We start from the raw sequence: 27,968 nt of genomic DNA on the forward strand, positions 1-27,968 counted from the left end.
GTTGCCTTGACGAGTCCAACTTGCTTTGCAAAACAAATACATCATTTATAACTAGCTTATTGAGTATATTGTTCACTGAAAAGCACACACATCAAGCACACATTGTCACATAGGTGGTTTATAAAAAGAAAGCTTTATTTATAACAGAACTAACAATATTTTCCTCTAAACAGATACAATAATGCAAACAACAAACAAATGTTCATTTTCCATTGCTCTTGATTTGTAAGTGTATAAATCTGCTGATAAAAAATAAAAGCTCCTTAAGCCTTACTTGGTATTCAAGGTTTTCCCCCATGGTCGAGCAGTATATTATACATATATGTATGTGTGTGTATATATATATATATATATATATATATATATATATATATATATATATATATATATATATACACACACACACATATATACACACACACACACACATATATATATAACGGTCAACATTTTCAAATAAATGATCAACTATTTACTACATTTCAGACATCAAATGTATTCAATAAAATGTAATTTTTAATACATATAACAGTCAATTTATTTTCTTATTTTTTTTAAATGACTGCGTTACTACCTGTTTTTTTCTGTCCTGCTGGAAAAAGAAAAAGACAGCATTTATGTATTTTTGTTTCTTTCAAAATAAACTAACACTGAGAAGAACATTACAATAAAAATCGAAACACAAGTCCACCATAGGAGGATCCACAGTGCAGTACAGCACAACCATCTCCTGAGACCTAGCCCACATGCTTATTTCGGATAATCTCCCCGCCTTCGATTTCCACTTGTTCGTACAGCCACTTACGATCGCAGCGGCACTCGACGCCACACTTACGGGACCCACATTCGGGGCAGGGGTAGAAGCAGCCCAGGCAGTCTTCATCCAGACAATCACACAAATCCAAGCCACTTGAAATCAGCAGGCCTGCGCTGTCGTACACTTTACTCTTTGCAATTGTTTGCCTTAAAAAAAAAAAAAAAAAAAAAAAAAAACCCACACACATCTTTGTTACTGTAACAACAGCAACTCTCGGTATACAAGTAGTCACTCTGCTGTAAAGGCCAGTGGATAAAGTATATCTGCCTCTGCACCTTGTCACGACAGCTATGTGCACTAGTCTGCAAGAGGTTCGGCTGTGGTATTTTAATTTACTATGCAACCCTACAGTCAGAATGTTATGGAGGGCAAGGCACACCCATTGTACCTCCAACGTTCTTTATGGCCTGTCCAGGGTTGGGATCAGTTCCTGTTTTTCAATCCCAATTCCATTTCCAAAGACTTCTTAAAATCAACTCCCAATTCCGTTCAATCGATTCTAAACACATCAAGTATTCTGTGAAAAGCAGTGTCTCATCTGACTTCACTTTTAGTCGATTAAATTGGCTTCAAATGAAAGTAGTTGTCAATCACAAAGATTGTCTCTAGAAAATCTATTCCAATTCTTTTGAAAATTAATTGACCCCCAACCCTACTTGGGTACATCAACATTTTACATGGGAGGTGGACAAAACTGGAAAAACACTATCAAAAGAAAAATAAGCATTTTGTTATATAACCAAAAAAAACAAACTTTGTACAGTAGCACTGTTTACTCAGAAGAAGGGTTTCCCAATCCCATTAGACCTTTTTTTAATTACACTTACAAAACTGTGTAGTTAACTTAACCTCCAACGGTTTAAAAGCTGAAAACAATTTAAAAGGGTCTAATTAAGCTAATGAATGGGTCAATTAAGTAATTGAGAACTCTGTGTGAATGAAAACCAGAAGACACACTGGGCTGGGAAACCCTGCTCTAGAGTATGTGGTTTACCTGTCTGCGTTGGTTGCTGTTTTGTTGGGCTGCAGTCTTCTCTTATCTCTTCGACCGGGCTCCGCAGCAAACTCAGTCTGGCGCCCTGGGTTGGCAAACTGAAGTGACTTCAAGGCCTTAGCGGTCCGTCCCTGAAAACGTGAAACTGCCGTTAGCTATAGAATTTAATTGGATTTCTATTTACCGGAGACGCCTTCAGGAGGTTTGGCCTGGATAGATTTGGATTTGTAACCTTCGTTCTGGTCATTACCCACTCCTCAATTTCAACCAAAATCCAAATTGTAGCGCAACTGTGTATACAGCAGAACTGGACCCTCTGAATACACAAAACACAAAAGACAAACTAAACATCAAAAGTTGAACCTCAGAGCATTACAAACATGAAATAAATCAACTTTTTTTTTTTTTTTTTAAACAGTGCGCTCATTACTGTACTATTTTCAGCTCCTCTGATGGTATGAAGGACGTGTTTCTTTTTTTCTATTTGGTTATTTAGTTGAAACCTTGCAAGCACTGCAAAGCATCCTTATGACAGATCTGTGCTTGTGGGAGTTTAAAGAAAGAGTTCCAAATACATACTTCACTATTGCGTGTCTTTCTCTGTCCTGCATCAGGGTCAAGGTTGCAGTAGCCAGTCAGCAGCTGTGAACACCTGAAACACAGTTTCCAGCCCGGCACTAAGTGCCTTGCAAACTTCTCGCTCAGAAACGTGGCTTCATCCACATCGAGAGGCTTCAGCCCTTTCTTTATTGCTTTCTTGTGAGTATTGAAGGGATCGCAGCAGGCCTTCTGCAGGTCCTCATAGCGATCCACATAGACCTTCTCGTGGTGAAAACACACACTGTCGCTCTCTGTGAGGCTCATAATGCCGGTCCTGAGCTGCAGCAGCAATGCGTTGCTGGGTGACATCTCACGCAGAGCTTTGCAGCCCGTCTGGCGGCAGTAGAAAGTCTTGTGGCAGTCGTGAGTTGCTTGAAGCTGTACTCCCACAGTGCAGGGTTCCAGATCAGCCATGACTGTTCTAGAACTAGAATATTTTGGGGTTTTTTTTTAGGTTTGGTTTGTTTGCTTTTTCTGCAATTAAACTCCCCAAATCCTGTCCAGTCTGAAGTTCCTATGTAGTCAACCCTAGAGAAAGCATTAAAGGCAATCAGATTGTTGCGTCGTACTGTGAGCCTTTTCTATGAACTGGTTTTGTCTATTACAGGCCCTTACTAGAGCCTGTTAAACCACCCGCCATGGAAAGAAAGAGAAGCCTCCTTACAGTTCTGAAGACCACCTTACATGCTTCATTATCAACTACACCGTTACAATGTAAAAGGGAATTAACCAAACAGCATAAAACCATCTTAACATAGGACAGGTCATTTATACCTGATAAAGAAAAGCATTTTACACTGGTAGCATTTTGTTTTTAAAATCCCAAAGGCAACACCGCAGTCTTTTAAACAGTTTTGACACTTCAAGCAACTTCTGCATCGCTGATAAGAAATTCACAAGACAGCACTCTTAAATACAACAGGCAACTCTGTAACACAGTAAGAATATTCTTAACACAAAGGCAATCTTCGACAGGTAATGTGTGCATTTTGTTTTTTTAAGTTAGGACTTTAAAAATGTAACCCAAGACACTGTTCTCACAAAGCTTTAACTTATCAGTTATTTTATAAAATCACTTAACTGAATCCAATTTGATAATCACTGAACGATTCTAGAATATTCTTGGATCCTTTGTTAAAAAGCAGAGAACAGGGAGTATAATTAATGCCACTATAAAACTGTATTTAATTAATCAAAGAGTCTTTAATATAACACGTGCGTTCAAGTTTTGTGAATAGGCACCTGTGTTTTTAATACTTCGAAACACCCAGTTCTACTTTGAGGCTGAAGTGATGGATATGCTTTCCAGTAAATTAATACATGAGAATTGAAAAATGCATTTAGAGAAGTGCCTATTATTTTTTATATTGGCAGCTGAGGGTGTAATATACCACTCATTATTTAAGCTTAATTGTGCAAATATATGACGCATTTAAATAGGCATATTCCTTTCCTAGCTTAAAACTAATTGCATAAATTACAGAAAAACAATACTATAAAAAAAAAGTTACTAAATGTTACATTATTTTTATGGAGGACAACATTTTAAACTTCTGTATTTAAATGTTCGATGTTACAAACGTGACGCAGTTCGTTAAAATGATGTCAAAGAAGGAGGCAGTCCTCCGTTCTGCAACAACATTTGTCGGAAAGGTTTGGCAGGCAGTAGGTGTAGCTTTAACGGTAGGAGGACTTTTTCAAAGTTAGTAATTCTGTGTGTTAATTAACTTCTTTTCCACCGACTCCCGCCGGTATGAGAACTGTAGGCCTATCTGTGGGGTTGCGTCAGCCAACGAAAATAAAGTAAAAACCGTTTCTTTCGAACACGCCTTCTTAACTTATTCTTGTATTGAACGTTTTAAAATGAATTTCTAAAACCGTCTACTGAATAAAAACGTAAAAAAAAAACGAATCGCACTACAAGTAACGCATGTAAATCAACTCACTGGGGCTAATGCATGGTACAGAAAGAAATTCTGCTACAAACTTGAACCACGTTTTAAAATTACAAAGTGAATCGCGTAGTCTTTATTTGTTTATTTTGGTATTGCGTATTTATTTATTTGTAGGCGTTGTTTATTTCAGGTCCTAAAAAGCTACACATACTAATCATATTGATCATATAATCACATAATAAACATGTTGTAGGCCTACAGTAAACACACACAAAAGAAATAACAACGACATTGCAAATACCGCATAATAAACACACTTAGTCGTGTAGCACCGCCGCACGGCGAAGCAACACCACAAGCAGCCCTGCTTTTGTTTACGCAATGGCGGATTCACCTTTCTCGGAGGCGGCATGGCCGCCCGGCTCTCCTCTCTCCAGCTAGATTTCCCTTCTGCCCCTTCGAAATTCACTGCTTCACAAAGCCTACTTTTATCCATCAATGGTGCACGATTCCCGCTTTCAACAGCCCCTCACCTTTCCGACGTCTCTTCTCGGTTTCCGCATGGTCCTCCTCCTTCTCTAACCCTGCGAGACGTACAATTTCCAGCGTAACGTTCAACGACGTCGGCGCTTGCGAATGAAAACCGAGCTGGCACGCCCTCTAGCGCACTGCATTGATAATGCTGGTAAGCAATATTAATAAAAGAAATGCTGCAGCACAGGCAACCTGGTAAATTAAACTGAAGTGTCGACTCTGCATTAAAATTGAAATGTAAAAGTTGAAATGCATGTTTAAATCCCGGTAATCTGCTAGCAATCAAAAAGTATGTAATTTTTCTTTACCAAAATGAAAAACTGTGATAGCCCACTATAAAATGCAGAGGTCCGTCACATGCAAAGCGCTTTTCTACTGCACAGAAAGCTGCTGCGTAAACAGACTCACAATATGGAGATGAGACCACGGTTTCCAGTCAAGCCAACTCGAGTGTACTCAAGTGCTCCCGGGTTAGCCTGAATTTTCCAAAACTCGAGTTGAGGCGCAACGCGACTTGACTAAAAAAAAAAAAAAAAAAAAAATGTAGCCTTTTAAGGATTTTCTGAGTTTCTCGATTTATTACGTGGGCTGGACAAGTCTCGCTCAAGTTATCGCGAGGTGACCAGATAGTAACCAAGTAACCAGATTACTGTATCTTCGTTACTACCAAACACGGCAATGGATACTTTTCCAGAAAATTCACTGCCTTGTGATATTGGATGGTGGCCTAAAATCGCATTTAATCTGTCACAATAGCGGAATATTTCAAGATCGTTTCCGCCTTTGTTATTGTGGTCCTTGATTTTTTCCCTGCACTGGGAGCGCATTCCTACACCCCCATAGAAAGTAATTATCAACCCACCACCTTGAAATATCGACAGTCAAGCACAAGCAAGTGCTAGCCCCTAATCAAAACAAATTGACAGATTTTTTGTCTTCTCTCTGGATGTGGGGACAAATCCATGCTGGACGGCTTCATCCAGCCACTGCTGCTAGTTCTGGTTCAGTAGGAGGAAATCTGAAAAATCAATTACAGTGTTTTCATATAGAAAAATAATGGTGTGCTAAAGTCAAAACAGGGAAGACTACTGAGAGACACCTTCTTACAAGTCTTGTGGAATTATACACAGAATACACAAAACCGAGGTCTGCATTAAATACATTTGTATGGCCTGTAGTCTTATAATTCTAATATGGCGGTTCCATATCTTTTAACAGAAGCCATGCTGAAGGCTAAGGTGGATAAACTCTGATATGGCTGTATATTGTAAATTCTTGGTGTCACTGCCTGTTATTAGAAAGTTTGTGCGTTTTAGGTAGGATTGCTTTTTAAATATAGATTAACAGTATTGTAAAATATTTCAATTACATAGATATAGCGCTGCGCAAAAGGGACAGTGCGACAGGGACAAACACAAAAAAGAGAGAGCAAGCTAGCGAGTAAAGGTCTCCAGGTACCGGGCACAGCATATTTCTGCAGCCCTGTGTTTTGTTCCGCTTTTTGTTATTAAAAATGTATATATAGCCATTATTTTTGATGTTGCATTATTCTAATTTTCTGATCACTTGTAAAAATGTTATTGTTTTTGAAATTGCAAATCTGTAAACGGCTTGATTATAGACCTCTGGTGGCCACAGCAATTTTTTTTTTTATATTAACGGTAGTGTCTACTATTGTACAGCATGTACTTAACATTTAATTGCACAAGCCCGGAGTTCTGTTTATGTTTTTAAGAAAGTGTATTAAATATGTATTTTTTCAGTGTATTTTGTAGCACACTCCCCACATAAATATAGGAATATATGTATATATTGATACGTGACAGTATGTCTCTGGGTTTGTCATATCATCATTCGACTTACTCGCAAATAGAAAGAATCAGGATATCCAAAATGTGATTTATTTTTCACTTTTTTTTTTTTTATCGCTCGCTTGTGATATTGCAGTTCGAATGTAACCTTTGCCCCGGTTGCCAAGCTGGAAGAGCGTTGCTGACTTTGGACACTGCCCAGTTACAGGGTCAAGGGTCCTGAGCAAGTCAAAACAAGCCATTGCAAAGTACGAAAACCACAATATCCATTTTTATCCTAAAAAAAAAAAGAAACTTGAATATTTATAACTTATTTATTTGAAACAAAATAGATACTTCTAGGCAGGGTTTTAAAACGAGCAAAACTAAGAACTGGATTTCAAAATGGTTTTGCATCCTGATCTAGGTCAACATTTGCAACATATTTTAAAGGATCAAAGTTAAATTGTTTTTTAACCATGGAAATCACTCTGCAATCAATTGTATTTGATTGTAAACAAAAAAGTCCCCGTGTATTGAATGTGCGAGTGGGGAAAGCAAAAAACTAGTCAGGCTGCGTTGTCATTCATTTTTTTTAGCAACGGTGCTGTAGCTGGTTTAAGTATTATCTTGTAGCGGGTATGAGAAACATCCTACGCTAATTCTCACGGGGATGAAGTAATCCTGTAACAGGCGCTTTCATTAACTATTCCGCGGTAGTCTGTCAGCAGTCTATGTCTCACTAACCACCGGGGTTATGAGAAATCACGTAGCATAGGCTGTAGTGGAGAAGAGTGCTTAAATGAGTGTACTGTTGTTTTCAATATGTATGTACGTTTGCAAGAATGGTATTGTGTAATTTCGCAGGTAAAGTTAAATGGCTCTGCCTGGAATTGCAACTGGTAGCTTTTCCGTGCACACCGCTGGACGCACACGCCTCCCTCCGTGACACCAGTGCAAAGGCTGCGGAGGGGGGCGCTGCTTCCTCTCCACAAAAAAAAAAAAAAAAAGACATGTGACTTGTTGCACTGCCTGTTTTCTGTACATGACATCACGTCATCTGTGCAGCAGTCGTTTTAATAATTTATTTATTTTTGGTAACATAGAAACTCGTCTCTTCCGTGTGTTTTCCCCTCCTTTAACGAGTCACATGATTGGAAAATAACGCAGCGTGTTCGCCTGCTTCAGCAGTTGTTGCGAAATCCCTCAACACACAGGTAATCTTTGTTACAAGATATTTTTTTCTTCTTGAAATAAGGGTGTTTAGGCTTTCGTTTGTGGAGGTTCAGATTGGCCATTTAATTTAAAGCAAAGTGATGTTCTAAAACTATATCGAGTTTATTTCAGGCTGCTAAAATTATATATACTGCTTGTGCTGCACTGTGCGGTATGCTTTGTAAACATGTCGGTCTGTTGAAGGTTTATTTACCACTGTTGATCTTTGAGAACTTACAAGAAGTATACTGCCATGACTGTCTCTGTTTTTACACATACCGGTGTAGTGTTATAATGTGGTTCATCGTCAGAATACGGTACTCCTACCAAGACGTGACCAGTGTAATATCAGAAAGTGATAATTGTCATATTGAAAGTGGTACATTGCAGTTTAGTTTGAAACTGCGATAGTGTTTCAATAATCCTAAATAGTCTTCTTCCAAGGAGCCTGCTGTAGTCCAGGATGCGTGTAAGAAGTTGTTGTTTATATATATATGGCATAAAAATTCAAGTAGATGTGATCTTGTTTAGTATGAAAACAGATGCGGTAGCTGACTGTAATAACATGCATTTGTTTGTTTTGTTCCATATCCCACTATAGTCACAGTGCATCCTGATGTAGTATTCCTGCGTTAGTCCAGTTTTTCTGGGATCAAGGTGGGACAGTGTTCTGGGAGTTTTGCCGGTTCTGTGCAGCAACACAGCTGCTTCATTATGCATTCTGCAGCAGACCCCTCTGCTCTAGAACCGAGTGCTGGTTCCCTGTGTTTTATGTTCACACAGAACCTTCCGAATGGTTACTAACAACAACGTCTGGTATGTTATTCCCAATGCAAAAATACGTTTGGTTCAGGCACAGAAATTGGTGCGAGCTTAAGACACACGAGAGGCTTCCTGCTGATCAGCCAACATCTGCAGCTTGACATATTCCTGCACAGACTTTAGTTAGCATTTTGTGTAGAAATATAGAAATCTGCAAGTTTGCAGTTTACTATAAAGATTGCTTATAAAAATAAACTAGTAGTTTTGGTCTGATAACTAAGTGCAGGGTCATTTAGTTGTATCCTACTGATTATCAACTGTGTTCATTTTAGTGTGACAGACAGTGATAGTTAAATCTGGTACAGTGGGCAGGCTGTTTATGGTATTACAACCTGGAGTTACAGTGAAGCCTAATATACTACAATGACCATGATATCGCTGCTGTGTTGGAACCTTACAATATGCACTCTTTGTATGCTCTTGGAGTCTTGTTGACAGCAGGTGTTTCTGATATGGAACAGAAAACAGTCGCTCACCTACAAGAATGATCATGAAGAACTGACCAGCAAGAAAGCCTTTAGATAGCTGGTATTTGTTTGCAGTGACTTGTGAAGGCATAGCATTAGCTTGTATGATACTGTGTGGTGTTCAGTCCGGGTAAGACCAGCCTGGCTCAGTCAGCAGTAGCAGCAGCAGCTTGTTTTACTGTGCTGGTCCGGCAGAAGCCACTGGCAGGTTTGTTTTTCCCTGCTGCAGATTGGGTAACCTGGTCTTGGTGTCAGCCTTTCTTTTCTAGATGGAGTAACCAAGTACAAGACTAAGGAGCAGGGATTGCCACCATAGGCAGCAATTAATTAAACCATTATTATCAGCTGCTTGGAGGTGGCACTGTTTTCCAGGGCCCTGTTACCCAGTCCACTTAGCCATGTATTGGTTCTTAGTCTTGTGCAACGTGCTTGTTGTGCTGTAAAATACAGTGCAGAATGTTATTTAGTAAGGAGAATGAGGCAGAAATGTGTTACAGCCTCTCAAAACCTCAATTCTTGAAACAACAATGCACTGAATTGTGTTTATACTGGACCAAGTTAGAGGGGGAGACTCATTTCTATAATGAAAAAACAAACATTCTAGTCTCTTACTGACTTGCTACTTTTTACTGCAATGGCGTGTCTTATAAATCTGCCCTGTAAGCAACACCCTTCTGCACACTACAGAAAAGCACAGCTTTATGATCGACCTTTAAATACCTTTTAGGTTGCAATTAAAAAGAATGGCAGAGAGCTAAAAGCTGCAGAGCTGTACGTTTACACTGAGCCAGTGCAATCAGGAGCCAAAGACATGGCAAGCCGTAGCCGTGAACTTGAACGTTGTAATGACGGCTGAAGTCCACCTCCTCCCTCAGTGGTGCCCTAGAGCAGAAGACGTTCCAACTCTGTGTGATGGGCATTTCTGATGAATTGGCCAGCGAGTGTTTGTCTTTACAATTTATTAAGGGTTAGCATACAGCCCTTTTAAAACTCTTAAAGAGTACATTCCTACTCTGTTTAACTCTGTCTACTGTGGTGAGGTTAGGGTTAGGGTTAGGGTTAGTGTTATAATGAAGCTGGTAGTTAGTGTAACTGGCATCCTGGGACCCTGGCTGATGGTGTTTGAGTTCAAACAGATGACAGTGTAGCCACCCACATTCACTGGAGTCCTTCTTTAATAAATTGTAGTGGGGGCATTCACTTTTTTTCCCCATGATCAGTAAGGAGTGCCATTTATCCAAACTGGCTTGGATTCCTGAAAGACTGGTCTTTGCTGAAATTAATATTTACATAAGTTTGCGCACGGTTTATGGTTCCTGCACACTTACAGAACGTTCTTAATAATTAAACCTTGATCAGCACACACACCCCCACTTTGTGTAAGATTTGTAATGAGAATAAATTAGCTGGGAGAGAAAACTAACTGTATGTTCAGACACTCAAGTAGGGAGGACTGTACTTGATCAGTAGCACTTTAGATGAACATGTAGTAGCATGGCGGTAATTGGATTGTTTTCTGCTCTTGCAGGGTAATTACTGGTGCAGTAAGTGTGTAATTAGACCGAGGTGGTCTGTACCAAAATGTTGTTTTTTTACTGTGAAGTTACACAGAGCAAGAGCCACCTGTAGCTGTTCGTGGGCTGCAGTCTGAAGCACGACCAGTTCATCTCAATTGAAAGCAGTAACCTTCTACAGAAACAAAGTGCCATTTCAATTTCCTCAAGACCTACAAGGTTTGACCTGTGGGCGGGGAAATGTTCTGCGACTTCTGTGCAGTTTTCCACACCTCCCAAACTTCTGCAACTGGTATCTTGAAGATGATGGAACACAAAGCTGCTTTGTGGCTTGTAATTTGCCTCAAACTAAGTCTCCTGGAACCAGGTTTTAAGCCAGTGTTCCTGAAATAGTGGGTTTGTGCTCCCTTAGCATTTTATTCCACTTCTACAGCTGGCACCAGAGTAACACCTACTAGGAGAGGTGCAGCATAAAATGAATTCCCCCGTATGCGGGTTCTTTTTTATTTTATTTTATATTAGACATGTAAAAACTCTGGCTTCCAGAAGTGTGTCAGTGTGAGGGAATGGCATGTGGTCCTTTCATTAACACTAGAGTTCTACATGTGCTGGCACTGCTGCATGGCTGGCACTGCTTGTTACTGATGCTTTAGGTTTCTGTTTTTAAAGAATCTTTTATTAGCCGTGACTGTGGCACACTCGAGGCCAAACAGAAATGAATCGCACAGGTTTCTTCACTTGGTGTTCAGTACAGTATGCTCTGCTCGAGTGCTAGTGAGCCTGGTAATCTGTGCATATTAATACAAAAATATATACTGTAGTGGGATAGGACCTTCAGGAGTGAAAACAACCACGACACACTGTAAACACTCGCAGACTAAACTGTTTACGTGCACGGAAGACTTGTGGAAAATCAAAATGTAAGACAACTGAAATCAGGGCATCTGCTTCAGTCGTTCTGTTGATATGAATGCAAGATTCCAAAATGAAATCAAGTAAAAAAAATTCACTCAGCACCATTAAACATGTCCCAAAAAAAAAAAGTCAATGCCATGTCAGTCAGCACATACTAGATTGTCATAGATTGTATGCATTTATAGCACGCGCATGTATTAGCACTAGTATTTGGAATTTTTTCTGTCATTTGGAATTGCTGCATTGGCTGAATGTCTTCAGTAGGGGGAAAAAAAATTGCAAATCGCCTTTTCTTTTTAGTAAATGCTGTGAATGAATGACAGTAAGTTGGATCAGCATTTTCACCCAACCCCCGACACCTGCAGCAGTAAAACAAAAAATGAGTGTTAACCTGCAGCAACACTGTGCTTTTAAAGGAGAAGCGATGAAACCAAACTGCATGCCTTGGTTAGACTGGAGTGTTCCTTTCACTTAAATCACAAAGGAGAACAGAGGCTGTCATCAGTCACACAGGTTTGGGGGAGGCTTTGGCCTTTGTGAAGGGAAGGGCAGGTGTAATCTGAGGCTGATTTCACACACGCTACAACCTCCTTACAAGACTAGGATGTATGAAGATGTGACCAGGGATTAAACCACAGAGCCAGAAATCATGCACGGCTGACTGAACCATTCCAAGGCTTTTGTTGGAGTAAACTGCTAGTTTCCGGGTGCACCAGTCAAAGGGAACCCCTTCCTCTGTTGCTTTTTTTTTCCCAGTCCAGCCTCCTCATGCAGGAGGTTCAGCATGAAAGGCCAGCTGCATCGTGACACTGTACTGTCAAATCAATTGTTTTATTAATTAAAGTTTAAAAATACTTTTGCACGAACAAACGCTGCAGGAATCTATTGGTTTTTTTTTAGGTGTTCTTTGATTAATTTTTTTTAATACTAGAAATACATCCTTAAACATTCTAGCTGTGGACTCTGTACTGGACTGTACTGTAATATTTATTGCATGGTAAAACCGTGCATGGATCCTTCTGCGGTATGGAGGAACCAGGAATGGCAAAAGGGTTTATGCAGCGCTAAAAGCAGAACCAACCCACATATCCATGTGCTTTGGGTGACAGTGCCACAGAGTGAGAAAACATTGCAGCCTGGCTGTGCTATTTATATAGCATTTCCGTGAAGCGATATTCTCACAACTCAGAATATTCATGTTCATTTTTTCATTAAATTTTTTTAAAAAACATTTTTTTAATTTTTTTAAAACATTCCAGTTTCTGTTACTATTTTGTTAAGGAAAATGTTTATTTTTTTAATTTTTGGGGGCATTTTTGTTTTAGTTAACTGAAAAAAACACTATAAAACCTTTTTTTAAAACTCAAGTTCTGTGCAAAATAGATGTGTATTCTGAAGTATCTAGCGGCCCAGTACTTGACAGTTCTACTGTACCTCCAGTTCCTTGGTTACTGTCTGTTCCAGTCCATTGGTAAACACAGTTACAGCAAGAAGCTCTACTTAACTTGCCCATGCACTTGACAGGACACAAAGGAGTTGAATTGCCTGTCCTGTACCCTGCTGGGATTTTACATTACAGCACTGGGGAATCCCCCTGGGTTGAACAAACCCAGTGGATAACCCCTCAAATAAGGGGTGGAATCCAAGCAGATTCCTTGTTACTGTAAAATGTTGGCTTATCCTGCACGCAACAGTGGTTGCGGTTCCTTTATGCTGAATAGTGAATGCATTATTAATATAGCTTCTTATTTTGTTCCTTGAAATGGTCATTGATCACTTGTGGGCATTCATCAGCATGATTTGTCATTCTGAAAATCCTCACGGGATCATCCGGCCTTCTTAAAAGCAGAAGTTTTAGGGAGACAGAAAGCTACTGGAAAATAAAAGACATTTCAGAAGTGGGAGAAAAAAACTAAGGAAATGGGGGGTGCATTGCTGCAGCAGTCAGCCCACCATACAGCAGTACTAGGAGGAAGAAACCTGTATTATCAGGGTCTACAGTATCATATATAGACCCAAACCTATAGAAGAGGCAGAGCATTATAGACTGTTCTGTTTTGGTATGTGTACTGCACAGGAACACCAGTTGTTTTTATGTAGGAACAGAGCTGACTAGACAAACAGACAGGCAAGGCAAGGCCATCTTGTTCTTCTCGTTTCTTAATCACTTTCCTGTTGTATATGTATTTTACTGTTTTAAGAGTGCAAACGGTTTAAGAGGGCACGTTCCCAACATAGTCAGTATTTTATTTTTATTTATTTTTTGCCACTTAACGACACCTCTTGCTACAAGTCTTCCCATCTTTAAGCAGAAGGTTTTTACAACAAATGGAGCATTATAAAAGATCAAACCTTGGTTTAAGTTGCTTTGTAACATTGCTAATGTACAGTTTGTATGGTATTGTACTGAGAAAAAAGAACAATGAAAGCATTATTATAACAAGTCAGAGCGTTCTTTAAACAGTGCAGTGCAGTAAAGTATTTATGCGTATACAAAATAATAAGGAGTGACTGTTTATCAGTGACTATCAAACAGGAAAAAGCTTGATCTGGCCCTGCGGGGCTTTGAGTGCAGTGTGAACGACCGATAGTAACCTCTCTCTCTCTCCCTCTCTGTATCGCTCTCTCTCTCTCTCCTCTGTCTGTGTGTCTCTCCTCTGTCTGTATCTCTCTCTGTCTCTCCCTCTCTCTCCCTCTCTCCTCTGTCTCTCTCTCTTTCTCTCTCTTGCCCTCTCCTCTGTCTGTATCTCTCTCTCTTTCCTCTCTCTCTCTCTCTCTCTCTCTCTCTCTCTCTCTCTCTCTCTCTCTCTCTCTCTCTCTCTCTCCTGTCTCTCTCTCTTTCTCCCCCTCTCCTCTATCTGTATCTCTCTCTCCTCTCTCTCTCCTTTCTGTCTGTATCTCTCTGTCTCTCTCTATCTCTCTCTCTCTCTCTCTCAACCCCAACAGACACACTTAAAAACATTGCCGGATTACCCCATTCCCCAACCCACCAAACTCCTTTCCAAAGTGAAAATATAAGAGATCAGTTTTAAATAACGACCAAAAAGAACCTTACTGCTAAGTCACTCATTCTTTAAAAGTGATGGTAATAAACATTAAAGAAGGAATGTTCCTTTAAATGTGAACAGACTTGCTGTTACTGTGTAGTCTCAGTGAAACAGTTTGAAAGCTAATGAATCCTGGCCAAGGTTTCTATGTGAAAAATGTGTTGACTGGGCTTCGTACTTCTAAATAATTAGTTTTATATATATATATATATATATATATATATATATATATATATATAAATATATATATATATATATATAATATTATATGGTATATAGACCGATATAGTAATAACACCATAAGTAATCTGCTGTGTGAAACAAATCAAAAGTAAGTTGTTATAATCTTCATTATGGGTTGTGAACACATTGATGTCAAGAGCTGATGAAAGAGGAAGTGTGCAGATACTGTCTGGAACCGCTTTAAAATTGGCACTTTCTATTTATACCTCTGCTGTAACGAACCAAACAATTCAGTGGTTTTACTTTTTTGTATTTATTTTTTTATTCTGCAAAGCATAAGCCATAGCAAACACAACTGTACCTGCATTCAAGTGGTACAGAGAGAAAGAGTATGGGTGATCTGTTCAATTTAAATAATATAACAGTGCAACGTCAACAGCAATACATAGGGATAGGGAATCCTTATCAAAAACCGTAAGGATATCCTCAATTATATAACCAGTGAAACCTCTCTGCCATTGACTGCCATAAAAATTCCAATTCTGTATCGCTGCAAAGTGCTGCACGCCTTTTGAAAAAAATCTTCCACAATGCCTTAGACCCCCCACCTAGCATACTGGGTGCAGTTTTGGTCACCTCACTTAAAAAAATGACACAATTGCACATGAGAATGTAAGAGAATGGCAACAAGGTTGATCTCAGGACTGAATGGCATGAGCTACGAGGACAGGTTAAAATAAAGTAAATCAAATGAAATAAAAAAAAAAACCAAAGGATGTTGAGTAGAACTAAAAAGACTTGACAGAGATGAAAGAAGAGATGAGACGATATTGTAAGACCTCGGTTATCGCTCCCTTTAAAAGCCAACGATTGCAGTGATGAAATATTATCAAAGGTAAAGCCTCCAGCAATTTAACGCGACGGAATCATAACCGTCGCCGTATGACCCAAACCTTTGGACTCCCAGCTACACATAGTGCTGTCTGAGTCAGTAAAGAGAGAGTTTTTTTTTTTTTTTTTTTTTTTTTGTGCAGTGGGAGATAATGGAATGGGATAGGGGGGCAAGGGTTGTGCAAAAAAGCAAACAAATGACCTTGGAGTTTGTCTGCCACTAACGTCAGTATGAACCGCAGGGACGATCGCTGGATCTGTAACAGTTCAGTGCTCATGAAAGCAGGGATAGACAGCACCTGGTCGTAGCTAAGAAAATAACAGCTCCGGAAAACTAAGGCACAGAAGCTAATGTTCTTGAATCCAATGCACTAAACATCATGTTTAACAATGAAAATACATGCTTGATTTTGAAAACTGCGGTTTATGGAAGAGCAAAATGGGTCAAATGAATAGGATTATTGCTCTAGCAACCCAGGTGAAATGAATAGGATTATTGCGCTAGCGATGTCTTAAAAACAGGAATTTGTAAATTGTGAACAACTGACGAGTTAACGGACGTCATCGTGCTTGCATGTGTTTGTGAGCGTTAATCCAAACCCCAACAGTGTGGCACTTCATTAAACACTGCTAATACCACCGGAAAAATGCAGAGAATCACCTTGAAATTTGAAAATGTTGTATTTGATTTTCAGCCAATACAAAGATGCAAATGGATTAAAGCAGATTCCCTTTTTTTTATTGATTAGCTAACAATAGTAAAACATAGTCAACTACCCGATGACTGTACTTTTGTAACTGCATTGTGATATTTTTACACATGTGTGTCTCATGGGGACCTACATTTTCAATGTACTGATTGCTTTAATTTGGTATTCACAGACATGGTAGCTACTGCAGGTAAAACTCAAGGAGACAAACATTTCGACTTGTGCTTTTTATCAGCGATATGAAGGTAAACCAGCTCTACTTTCTCTTAGAATGAAGAGCAGAGAATTTACATTTTGGAAGATTGTAGTAATGGTTGTGGGTCACTGTAGCTAAACAATTTGCAGAACGTATTTGTGGGCACTTTGCTCAACCACGTACTAAATTGAGTCTTTTTTTTTTTTTTTAGTGGCATTTTTGGATGTAGCTGAGCTACTGAAAGTCATTTTGTGCAAATCATATTTTTGCAGTGTTGAGAAACTAGCCTCTGTCTAGTTTTTTTTTTTTTTTGTCGGCCCCTGGAAGGCGACAGCACTTTTCATTCATCAGCAGAAGAAGAGGGGGAAGAAAAAGCAGGACTCCCCTCCTGAAGTGAACCATGCTCTACAGCGGATGCAAGGCAGGGTGTTGTGCCTGCCTTTCGCTGTACGTGAGAGAGACACAATCCTGCTAAACCCACAGCCTTTCTGCTGATCCCTGCTTTAAACAAAAGCGGAACTGCAGCGAGTGCCAAAGGGTTAACTCACAATAGCCAGTCACATTACCCTGACCCAAATTTTGACTGACCCGATTGGCCTGGCCGCTGTGACATCACATCCGGCTGGAATATTAATGCTTGATCATAGCACAGAAATATGCACTCTTCAGTATGTTACACTAAAACGACACACATGTGCAGGATTTCTGTGTTCCCTGTTTTGTTTTCCGTTATGACAAGCTGCTGTGTAGAAGATGTCTACATTGTCTGCGATTCATATCACTGATGTTGCTCATGGTAAGGAGAAAAGCAGCCAGTTTACTCTTACCATGGTTTCCTGAATGCATTGTGCTGGATCCCCTTCTTAGGAATAGATGCTGTATTTGCAGTTGTGTAACTGAGACATGTCATAGGAGGCTATGTGATCCAGTGGGTAAACAAAAGGGTTTGTAACCGGTTCAAATCCCGGCTCAACCACTGACTCATTGTGTGACCCTGAGCAAGTCTCCTTGTGCTCCGTCTTTTGGGTAAGAGGTTGTTGTAAGTGACTCTGCAGCTAATGCATAGTTCACACACCCTAGTCTCTTAAGTCGCATTGGACAAAGGAGTCTGCTGAAAAAACAAATAATAATGTCAGATGTCAACGTATTTTCTTCCTTGCTAGGATTCATATTCATTCGGAACACTCCCAGTGGATCACACTTTTCCTCCCAGGCTTTTAGAGACTGTCTGTGGCATTTATAGTTTTTACATACAAGATACTTCTCAGAACCATGTCAACCTAATTGGGCAGAATGACCCCCCTCCTGCACTTTCTGTTAGATTCGGTGGAGTTGGTTCATTGAGTCTCTTCAGCCGCTTGTACAGCAGGAAGGGCTTTTTGCTGCAATGCACTGTAGCTCCTTTTTTTCTTTTGTCCTGGGATTTTCAAAGCTTGTGTCCCTACTACAGTCTGAGGAATGTAAACAGACCAGACTGCAAGCAGTGTCTGCTTTCTGGTAAAGTAGTGCACAAAAGCCTGTGGATGAAGGAAAACAGCAAGGAGTTATATCGAGATGCAAAATGTTTAAAACTACAAACTTGGTTTTGTTATTTACAAAGTTGGTGATTAAATGCCTTGTATATAAGGGAGGAGGGTCTGAGAGTGTTAGGGCCAGGGAGAGAGGGGACGGATGTGAACCACAAGTGAAAAGGTAAAGACCGGTGACGTAAGCAAGACATTTCCCACTGAGCATACCCAGCTCTAACAACAGATCTACAGAAAAACATTTCCCCTGCAAAACAAACCCTACTGAACTGAGTGATAGGGTTACAGATAGCAGCCCCAAAGGGGTTTTGCAGCCAGGGGGCTGGATGTGATGAAGTGTGTGAGTGAGGGTCAGTGCTCCGCGAGAAGCAGAGCAAGGGGTCTGTTGATCGCTCTTGCAAACAGCACTGCTGCCCTTTCCTCCAGTTCCCTGTTATTGAAAGGCTCATAGTATTAGTTCTGACCTTTTCCGCACTGCAGTGCAAGGTACACTCTATTCAGTGCCTCTTCCTACATGATGCAATTCTGACTGAAGTTAGAGAGGAACAGAATCTGGGAACACATGCTGTAACCAGGTCTCTCTCATTTTTCACGTTACTGATTTTTTTGTTTTGTTTTTAGCTTCCAGTTTTTTCAGAAGCACTTGCCAACAAAGCACCTTTATTATCTGCTGTCTTGCCAATTGTGACTGAAACTCTTACAACACTGAGATGCAGCTTTTACTGTACATAATAACTTATTCCATTTGCAAAATCCATTCACGCGTGAAACGTTTAATACTCAGTCTGGCTCTGACTAGTATTCTCCATTGGTAAATTTACAATGTAGATACAATCTGCAGGAGATTGCAAACATCTGGGGCCAGTTACCAGGGTCATCACTTCTGCTGCCATCTACTGGCTGCATTTAGGTACTGCCGATCCAGAGAGTGCCGGGTGCATGGGGGAAGCGGTGTCGTAGTTTTTAAGTTCTCTGTGGATTTCGAATACATTGGTGGCCTCTTGCATAATGTCTGTTTTTGGTCAGCTTGTGTGTTTGTAACACACTGCAACAGTGCTGTTGCTTCCACTTCTCTGTACTTCAACCTTTACACTGCTAAGGACTCAACAAATGTCCATTTGTGGGACCTGTCCATTGGGAGAGAGTGTTCTGTGTGCTGTTGGCAGAACACATTGGGAGCACATGGGTTATAAAAATGTTCCTGTCCCCAGTTTCTGTTATTGAATAGTTCACGTCGTCTGCATAGGAAACCGACATTCACTTCATTTGCAGATTTTTTCTTTGTTATCGTGGTTCATTTGAAACCCTGTGTTTTTGATTCACTCTTTGTTTGGGTGTGTTGGTAGATCTGTGTATGAATGTCACTGGTCTTCAGATGACTCTTCATGTGTTTAGTTTTTGTTTGGTTTTGAATGGCTCTAAGAATAGCCAGAAGCATTATGTAGCATAAACTTGCTTAGCAGTCAGCCCTTATAAAACCCTGTGCTGTACCTGAGGAAATCAAGATTTTTTTTTTACCCTGCCTTAAAACAGTTCCCTGTGGTGTATCACTCTTGCCTGTGTTTACTACACTTTGTTTTAACTCCAGTTTACTGCAGTACACTTTTTATAAGGACTGTATAGCAATCCCTTTTTCCAGTCACGGTTCAGTCATGGAAATGTGAGTGTTCCATGTGCTGTACTGCATAGGGGCCGTTTACTAATCCACTTCTATAGTTTTGATGTGGAAAAGTCAGAAAACAAATAATCAAAGACCACTGCACATTTAGCAGGCAAGTGTGAATTATACATGGAAACTGGCATACAGAATACCAGTTTCCATGGGACAGAAATGACATCCCAGAGTCATAGTGTAGCTTTAGGGTCAGATGCACCAGTCCTGTAAGGAAGACTGCTTGCAGTTCAGGCTGTGGTGTTCACTCTGACCTTTTCCCCAGTTCTCCTTGTGCTTGGTGCTCCCACCTGACAAGAAGGTCCAAGTGAGTCGGCTATAAAGCGGCATTGACTAGTGTTTGGTAAACAACGGGGTCAAATGGAGGGTTACATTTTAGGATTTTGGCTGAGACAAAAACAATGCGCCCCCATGTGGTAATATTTATTTTTTTCAAGTGTGCTTCTGTTGTTCACAGGAGAAAGCAAAGTGTTTGTGTCAGCTTGTGAGCTGCAGCTGGACTCCAGCACAGAGGACTCAAGCAGCGGCCTGCTGATCGAAGACAGGCATGACTCCTCCCATCCGCCCAGATTCAACGGGACAGTGCTCGGCCCCACATGGGACCATGAGACTGACCACTTCTCACAGGATCTCTCCCCTGGCTCTCTGAACTGTGCCCTGGCCATGGACCCCACTGACAGGATGAAACTCCAAGTGGCTGGTGACACCCTGGATGCTAACACAGGTACACCCAATATCTGATAACCACTTACTCCTAATAAAAGTAATGATTACCTGGAATAAAGATTACAGGGAAATAAATAAATACACATCCTTACTACTGCTACTGCTACAGCTGCTGTACTAATATTAAGAATATGCTAATTTGTATTAATTCCCTGGTCATCTCTACATTCCCTTTTAGTTTTTTTGTTATTTTTTGTTTTGTTTTTAAATATTACTACTATGATAATAATAAAAGAACTTCATAATGCAAAACATGACTTTTAACTCATGCCAAGAGCTTAGACTGTATCCTTTGTTGACTACAAATAAGTTACACACACTTACTGCTAATATAATAATAATTATTACTACTACTAATAATAATAATAATAATAATAATACACCATAATAATGGAAAACATGCATTTTTTTCTTTTAAACCATTTAGAGACTTATCTATGAGCTTCTAATAAAGCTCCAGCTCCTGTTCCTGTCCTGTTAACAGTACTGTCTCCCCCTCCTCCCCGGCAGGATGTCAGCCCGTGAAGCGTAAGAAGGGCCCAGCCCCGAAGATGCTGGGGAACGAGGTGTGCAGCGTGTGCGGGGACAAGGCCTCGGGCTTCCACTACAACGTGCTGAGCTGCGAGGGCTGCAAGGGCTTCTTCCGCCGCAGCGTGATCAAGAGCGCGCAGTACGCCTGCAAGAACGGCAGCCGGTGCGAGATGGACATGTATATGCGCCGCAAGTGCCAGGAGTGCCGGCTCCGCAAGTGCAGGGAGGCGGGCATGCTGGAGCAGTGTGAGTGCCCGAGACACAGGGGCTGGGGGGCGGGCATGCTGGAGCAGTGTGAGTGCCTGAGACACAGGGGCTGGGGGGCGGGCATGCTGGAGCAGTGTGAGTGCCCGAGACACAGGGGCTGGGGGGCGGGCATGCTGGAGCAGTGTGAGTGCCCGAGACACAGGGGCTGGGGGGCGGGCATGCTGGAGCAGTGTGAGTGCCTGAGACACAGGGGCTGGGGGGCGGGCATGCTGGAGCAGTGGAGTGCCCGAGACACAGGGGCTGGGGGGCGGGCATGCTGGAGCAGTGTGAGTGCCCGAGACACAGGGGCTGGGGGGCGGGCATGCTGGAGCAGTGTGAGTGCCCGAGACACAGGGGCTGCAGCAGTGTGAGTGCCCGAGACACAGGGGCTGGGGGGCGGGCATGCTGGAGCAGTGTGAGTGCCCGAGACACAGGGGCTGGGGGGCGGGCATGCTGGAGCAGTGTGAGTGCCCGAGACACAGGGGCTGGGGGGCGGGCATGCTGGAGCAGTGTGAGTGCCCGAGACACAGGGGCTGGGGGGCGGGCATGCTGGAGCAGTGTGAGTGCCCGAGACACAGGGGCTGGGGGGCGGGCATGCTGGAGCAGTGTGAGTGCCCGAGACACAGGGGCTGGGGGGCGGGCATGCTGGAGCAGTGTGAGTGCCGGAGACGCAGGGACCCGGAGGGGGGTTTTCCTGTTCACGAATATTAACCCTTTCAGTCCTGGCGAGGTCCTGCCTTTCCTTAGAGTTAAAATAAGCTGTCAGAAATCACGTTGGCAGCTCACAGAACATCTAGGTCCCAGATAGTGTCGAAAAAACATGTCCTGTTGTCATGTATACTCAATAAAGGAGTTCACTTTGTACTGTGTGTGCAGCTTTGGATCGTTATTTTGAGTTAAACAACAAGCTACCATAGATTTTTTCAGCTGCCCGGATAGCTGATTTTAAAAAAAAAAAACCTTCAGATTTTTTGGTCCTAGAGAATTACCAGATCATTAAAAATGAAAATGCATGTGTTTCTTTTAAAACTGCACATTTGAAAGCTCTGTCCCCTTCAATCACTGCGTGTATAATTGTACCATGATAAGTCTCCTATTTATGTATCTATTTTATAATTCGTATACATAAATAGGAGACTTAAGTTTTTTCAAAGTTTTGGCAGGGATAACTTTTTTAAATGAAAAATCGTGACCGAAGGGAATATAACAAGTAGATGAGCATGGTGGAGAAAATATATGTAACTATTCTGTTAGCTACAATTACTTTTAATTCAGGTCATCAAACAGACCTTTTAAAATGCATCAGGGCTTCACTTAAGTGCTTTTGAAGCGGTTAGCTGCAGGCAGTAAATTAAAATACTCAGGGTAGCTCTTTGCTTTCTACAAGGCTTGTCATAGCCAGTCCTTTGGTAGTCCTTCAGAAATTCTATTCACTTCACATTGGAACTGCAATTTGAACACATTACACTGAGGCGTGTACAGCAGGAATTTGAATTGGAGGTTGAATGCTTGTATCTTCAAAGGTTTAAAAGGTAGCGTTGATCTTTTATGTGTGGCCAGTCAGCCTGATTACCTGCTTGTTTATCCCCCCCCCCCATGTTTAGGCGTGTTATCGGAAGAGCAGATCCAGTTAAAGAAGATGAAGAGGCAGGAAGATGAGACGGCCAGGGCGTCGACCCTGCCCCAGAATCACTTTCCAGGGGCAGAAGCACCCAAGCTCGCACCCGAGCAGTTAGAGATGATCGAGAAGCTGGTGGCAGTTCAGAAGCAGTGTAATAAGAGTTCCTTCATTGATCGCCTCAAAGTAACGGTAAGCAGAAACAGGGTTACTGTCTACCACCGGCGGTATCAGCCTTACTTGCTGTACCCAAGTACAGTAAGGACTTGGAATAAAATAAAAAAGGAATTGACCACAGCCATGATTGCAACACTGCCTCCCACCTCCTTGGCTCTTCAAACATATGCAGAGGTGAAAATAAAGGTGTGACTCCTAATGCAATAATAGATTTAAATACAGCCCTCTGATTTGTGTTTATATTAACTCTGCTAAGGATAATTTACTGAACCTAACTAAGCCCTGATCACTAAATACAATTTACTTTAAAACAGTGGAAAGAGGTCATTGGTAGTACTCGTGTGTTCATTTTAAGGCAGCTGCATTAAGATTTGTCTCTGTTTAGATTATTAAAAGCGACCCTATTTTTTTTTATTTAGTTACACACATTGTATTCCCATTCCTGCTCCTCCTCCTCCTCCTCTTTCAGCAGCCCTGTTGGTTTTTATCCCGACAGCCGTGGCCTCAGAGCCAGGACCCGCTGAACCGGGAGGTGCGGCAGCAGCGCTTCGCTCACTTCACAGAGCTGGCCATCATGTCTGTGCAGGAGATCGTGGACTTCGCCAAGCAGCTGCCTGGATTCCTGGAGCTCACCCGCGAGGACCAGATCGCACTGCTCAAAACCTCCACCATCGAGGTAACCACAGGGGGGCGCAGGAGGGAGTTTAAGAGACCAGGGGCTAGGTAAGCCTAATTTCTAAATGTTTTTGTAATTCTTTGATTCCTAGATTATGCTGTTGGAAACATCCAGGAGATACAACCCAGCCATAGAGTGCATCACCTTCCTCAAGGACTTCAGCTACAACAAGGAAGACTTTGCAAAAGCAGGTCCTTGTCTCGAGCTTCTGTACAGCCGTCTGCAAATAACGAGTCTGACTTTTTATATTCTATTATATTGACTGTTTTCATGACCTTAAAATTGATCATGAAATGTGCGTTTTTAAGATGCTGTTCAGTCAACCTTCTTGACAGAAGGATGCAGCCTGGCCCCACCGCTGCGTTAGCAGATGTGTCACAGAGTAGTGTTAGAATTCTAGAATCCCTTCATTCAAAACAGATTTGTTCCGTGAAATGAACTTTCTTTTTATTCAAATTTCTTGTTTTTAGTTCCCGTTTCTGGTCTTGCTTTCCCTTATAAAAGTTTCCCCATAGTACAATCATTACAAAGTGTAATATAACATAGTGAAACCTCAGAGAGGCTTGGTAAAGCTTGTTAACCCTTTGCAGTCCATTTATTCAGCGCCTGTCAGGGAAAATTGTAATAGGACCGCAAAGGGTTAAACATGGTTAACCATGGTAAATGAGTAGTATAACCACAGCTAGATTACAATGGTAAACATTTATAAGTGTATATAGTGAGTATTTTGGCGATTTATCCCTCTTTCCCTCTGCGTATTTCAGGTCTGCAGTTGGAGTTTATCAACCCCATCTTTGAGTTCTCCAAGGGGATGAACGACCTGCATTTAGACGAAGCCGAGTTCGCCCTTCTGATTGCAATCAACATCTTCTCTGCAGGTACTCCAACCTTTCCAGTGCGCTGCTTCTCCCTGCGACCTCCAGCTACCACATTTCAAACAGAACAAGGCAGCCATACTCGACAATGTACATTTAGTCATTTTTAATCGTGTGTAAGACTGGCCTTCTGCTTGTGCAGGAATTTTTGATTCCACTCTTTCTGAAGCATATGTTGGAATCTCTTTCCAGACCGCCCGAACGTGCAAGACCACGATTTGGTGGAACGGTTCCAGCAGCCGTACGTCGATGCACTTCATTCCTACACCAGGATCAAGAGGCCAAATGTGAGTCGTGCCACTGACTTGACTTTTACCTTTTTGATTGAGTGTTTTTGAATGCACTGGCGGTTTTAGTCTTGCTAGCCGGACCCTCTTTCCAGCTCGACTCTCATCTCTTCCGCCTCTCTCGCCAGGATCACCTGATGTTCCCCCGCATGTTGATGAAGCTGGTGAGCCTTCGCACCCTCAGTAGTGTCCACTCGGAGCAGGTCTTCGCTCTGCGGCTCCAGGACAAGAAACTGCCGCCTCTCCTGTCTGAAATCTGGGACGTCCACGAATGACAACAGCACCTCCTCACCCCTGCGCTGTATCCGAGGGGCCTCCTCCCAGAAAACAACTCTCTTTCTCCTGTTTCCTTGGAGTGAAGTGAGGCTGTGCCATGCCACGCGGTTACTCTCCATAGCCACAGATCACAAGAAACATTGTCTTAAACCCTGGGAATGGCAAAGCCAAACTACAACTGTAAAAACAGACACAAAGGAAGCAGGCACATGTACAGCAAGGCAAAGCCTGGCAGTTGTGGCTGCACTGTTATTTTATATTTCATTTCCAGATACATACTAACCTTGCATACCGCACCCCTCACTGCTGCATTTTCCGCCATTGGATGTAGACACAGTCAGGTGTTGAAAGAGTTGATTCCTGGTCCTTCTTTCTCTGAGGCTGTGGTGGCACATGAGATTCGCTTCATTTGCATGTTGCTTTTTCCATGGGCTTGCCACCTGTCTCTAACAGGAGCTGTGAGGTTGATCAACTATAGGTGATCTCTGAGGAGTTTGTTTTCAAGCAGGATGTTCATTACTCCAGAGTAATGGTCAAGGCAAAAAAAAAAACCCACACTAATTCAGAGGCTGTGTAGGTCATCACACTCTGTGGAATTAATAGAGTGTACAACCTTATGGAAACCTTTCAAAGAATGTTAATGTTACAGATTTACACCTGCCTACACATATGTAAAAGCAGGCCTTTTTTGTCAATTTTTTTTAAAAATGCATGAAACCAGGCCAGCACCATTTTGCTTGAGTATTTCCTTACTGTTACCATGATACTAAAGAACAATAAAGTTGCAGCAGACTGCAATATTGTGACGTTTGCCATATTTGTTTACTATTGGTATCCATTTAAGACGCACAAGAGACAGAAATACAGGGACGTGGAGCTGGAATCCAGCAGTAAATCGTGTGGATAGAGGCTGCAGGAAGGCTTGTTAGGTTTCTGGGTTTCAGCCCAGTCTGTCAGGACAAAACCAAAAAGAGCCATTCAAAATCCTTTCCAATCTGCAGCTGCTCCAAGACCAGGCTCCATCATAGAAGTAACATTGTGTTCTTTAGAGCAAGCTGTTTGACTTCATTTGATTGCATTTCCTACCTTTCCTTTGCCTTTTTCTGATGTTTGCAATCCCGGTGAGTGCTTTTGGGTTCTGTTGATCCAACACTGAGGTATTCCAACTGCCTCGGACTCAACAGACTTTCTCACTCCTGCAACAAAGTGCCTTTTCGTGGTCTGCTCAGTGCTAAGCAGTTTATCAACACAAGCGGGAATCAAGTTTGAATCCAGGGAAAGGTAGATTCAGCGAAACATTCCGATTACTAAGTGAAGGAGCAACAGAACCACACATCATAAAAACTCAAGGGGCAAGTGGAACAAGGAAATAGAATGGCATTTGAACCGGCTAGCTCTTTTATTAGGAATGTTTAAGCAAGGCGTTAAGGCATTGCTTGTGTCTTGTGCCGATTTGGGATTCTGATCGCTCTACACTCTATAATGTGTTGGAGGAAGGACGGCAAGTTCAAGTTGGCAGTGCTGCCCAAAGAATTTTCTTTTTCCTGAGCATTCACTTTCTAGGAATTCAGTAGGAGTGAATACGTTATTGTTCGTTGGCGTGGACACTTTCTGTTACACACCAGCCTGCAGTACATGTCATCTTCCCTAAACATAACCCTACCACCAGACTCCTTGGTTGGGTAGCGCCTTCGACAGTGCAGTAGCACTTACACAAGAGGAGCAGTGCAGGTGTAGTCTGTCGTCAAAGAATGTGAAACTACACGCAAAAAACAAACTAAGGGATGAAATAAGAGGGAACAGTGAATACAACGGTTTACAGTGGGCTATGGCCAACATTTATCAATGCAAAATGTTGTTTTTCTTCAATGTGTTAACATATTGAAGAGTCACTGTTATCTTGCATCTTTTGTAGTCTGTTTTAACCAGGGGATTCTGATATTGACATAAACAGGGCTCTATTCACTGAACTTTGTTAAGGAACGTTTATTTTCGTCCATTTTGATTCATTAATTCAAGTTTGCAGTTTGTTTGTTTTTTTTTTTTTTTAACGATGGTTAATCTAAGACAATGTTTTTAAACATGTTTCCGTTTCACCTGCAAATAGGTCCTGCTTTCCAGCCAACATTATGCCCACAGATTGACATTTGCAAGTCAAAGAGGGCTTGACAAACAGATCTCTCCCCTCACAGCAACTTTTGGCATTACTAAATTGCACAGAATAGCTGTTAGTTATGCAATTTGTTATGCGGGGGTTCTGGTTCTACAGAAGGGTTCTGCAAACCTAGATTCTGTTCAAATTAGCTTCTCACGGTTGCAACAAACTTATTTAATGTAAAGTCACTGCCCATTTAAATTGGCTTCATATCAAAGTGGTTGAACAATCACAATAATTATTATTCTCTAAAATACACATTCCAATTCCTTCAAAGGAATAGGAACGTGAATTGAAATTGGGAATTCATTTCAAAAAAGGAATTGAAAATTGGTAATTGCAAAAAAAAAAAAAAAAAAAAAAAAAATTACCCCAACCCTGGTGTAACCAATAACTTGTCCCCCTGGTGTAACCAATAACTTGTCCCCCTGGTGCATGGAAGAAAGACATCAGAGCAGAAATGTGTGTTTTTAAACTGCAAGCTGCTTTGAGCAAGTTGCTCTTAGTTCTCGTCAACTAAATAGAAGAATTTAAAATATATATATATATATATATATATATATATATATATATATATATATATATATATTATAGATATAACAGTTTTATACAT

General features: G+C 41.4%; 2 protein-coding genes across 5 annotated transcripts; one reads left to right on the forward strand and one right to left on the reverse strand.

Annotated features, from left to right (window-relative positions):
• Positions 1 to 598: 598 nt before the first annotated feature.
• LOC121294503 (ARL14 effector protein-like) lies at positions 599 to 5,347 on the reverse strand. Of its 3 annotated transcripts, none has more exons than XM_041218279.1 (4): positions 5,249 to 5,347; positions 2,391 to 2,939; positions 1,812 to 1,942; positions 599 to 963 (listed from the first exon to the last, which is right to left on the reverse strand). In XM_041218279.1, exons 2-4 carry the CDS (start codon positions 2,823 to 2,825, stop codon positions 738 to 740), a joined length of 792 nt encoding a protein of 263 aa, XP_041074213.1. In that variant the 5' UTR covers positions 2,826 to 2,939; positions 5,249 to 5,347; the 3' UTR covers positions 599 to 737. The 3 variants fall into 3 exon arrangements, with proteins under 3 accessions (XP_041074213.1, XP_041074212.1, XP_041074211.1); XM_041218278.1 differs by lacking the exon at positions 5,249 to 5,347 and adding an exon at positions 4,840 to 4,926; XM_041218277.1 differs by lacking the exon at positions 5,249 to 5,347 and adding an exon at positions 4,701 to 4,788.
• On the forward strand, positions 4,925 to 27,878 carry LOC121294502 (oxysterols receptor LXR-alpha-like). 2 transcript variants are annotated; one of them, XM_041218275.1, is made up of 9 exons: positions 4,925 to 4,991; positions 20,246 to 20,512; positions 21,025 to 21,291; positions 22,896 to 23,101; positions 23,556 to 23,762; positions 23,854 to 23,953; positions 24,527 to 24,640; positions 24,830 to 24,924; positions 25,053 to 27,878. In XM_041218275.1, the coding sequence occupies exons 1-9, from the start codon at positions 4,943 to 4,945 to the stop codon at positions 25,197 to 25,199; spliced, it is 1,452 nt and encodes a 483-aa protein (XP_041074209.1). In that variant the 5' UTR covers positions 4,925 to 4,942; the 3' UTR covers positions 25,200 to 27,878. The 2 variants fall into 2 exon arrangements, with proteins under 2 accessions (XP_041074209.1, XP_041074210.1); XM_041218276.1 differs by having other exon boundaries at positions 23,583 to 23,762.
• The last annotated feature ends 90 nt before the right edge of the window (positions 27,879 to 27,968 follow it).

The sequence above is a fragment of the Polyodon spathula genome, chromosome 19 (genome assembly GCF_017654505.1).
Source record: "Polyodon spathula isolate WHYD16114869_AA chromosome 19, ASM1765450v1, whole genome shotgun sequence".
Taxonomy (NCBI): domain Eukaryota; kingdom Metazoa; phylum Chordata; class Actinopteri; order Acipenseriformes; family Polyodontidae; genus Polyodon; species Polyodon spathula.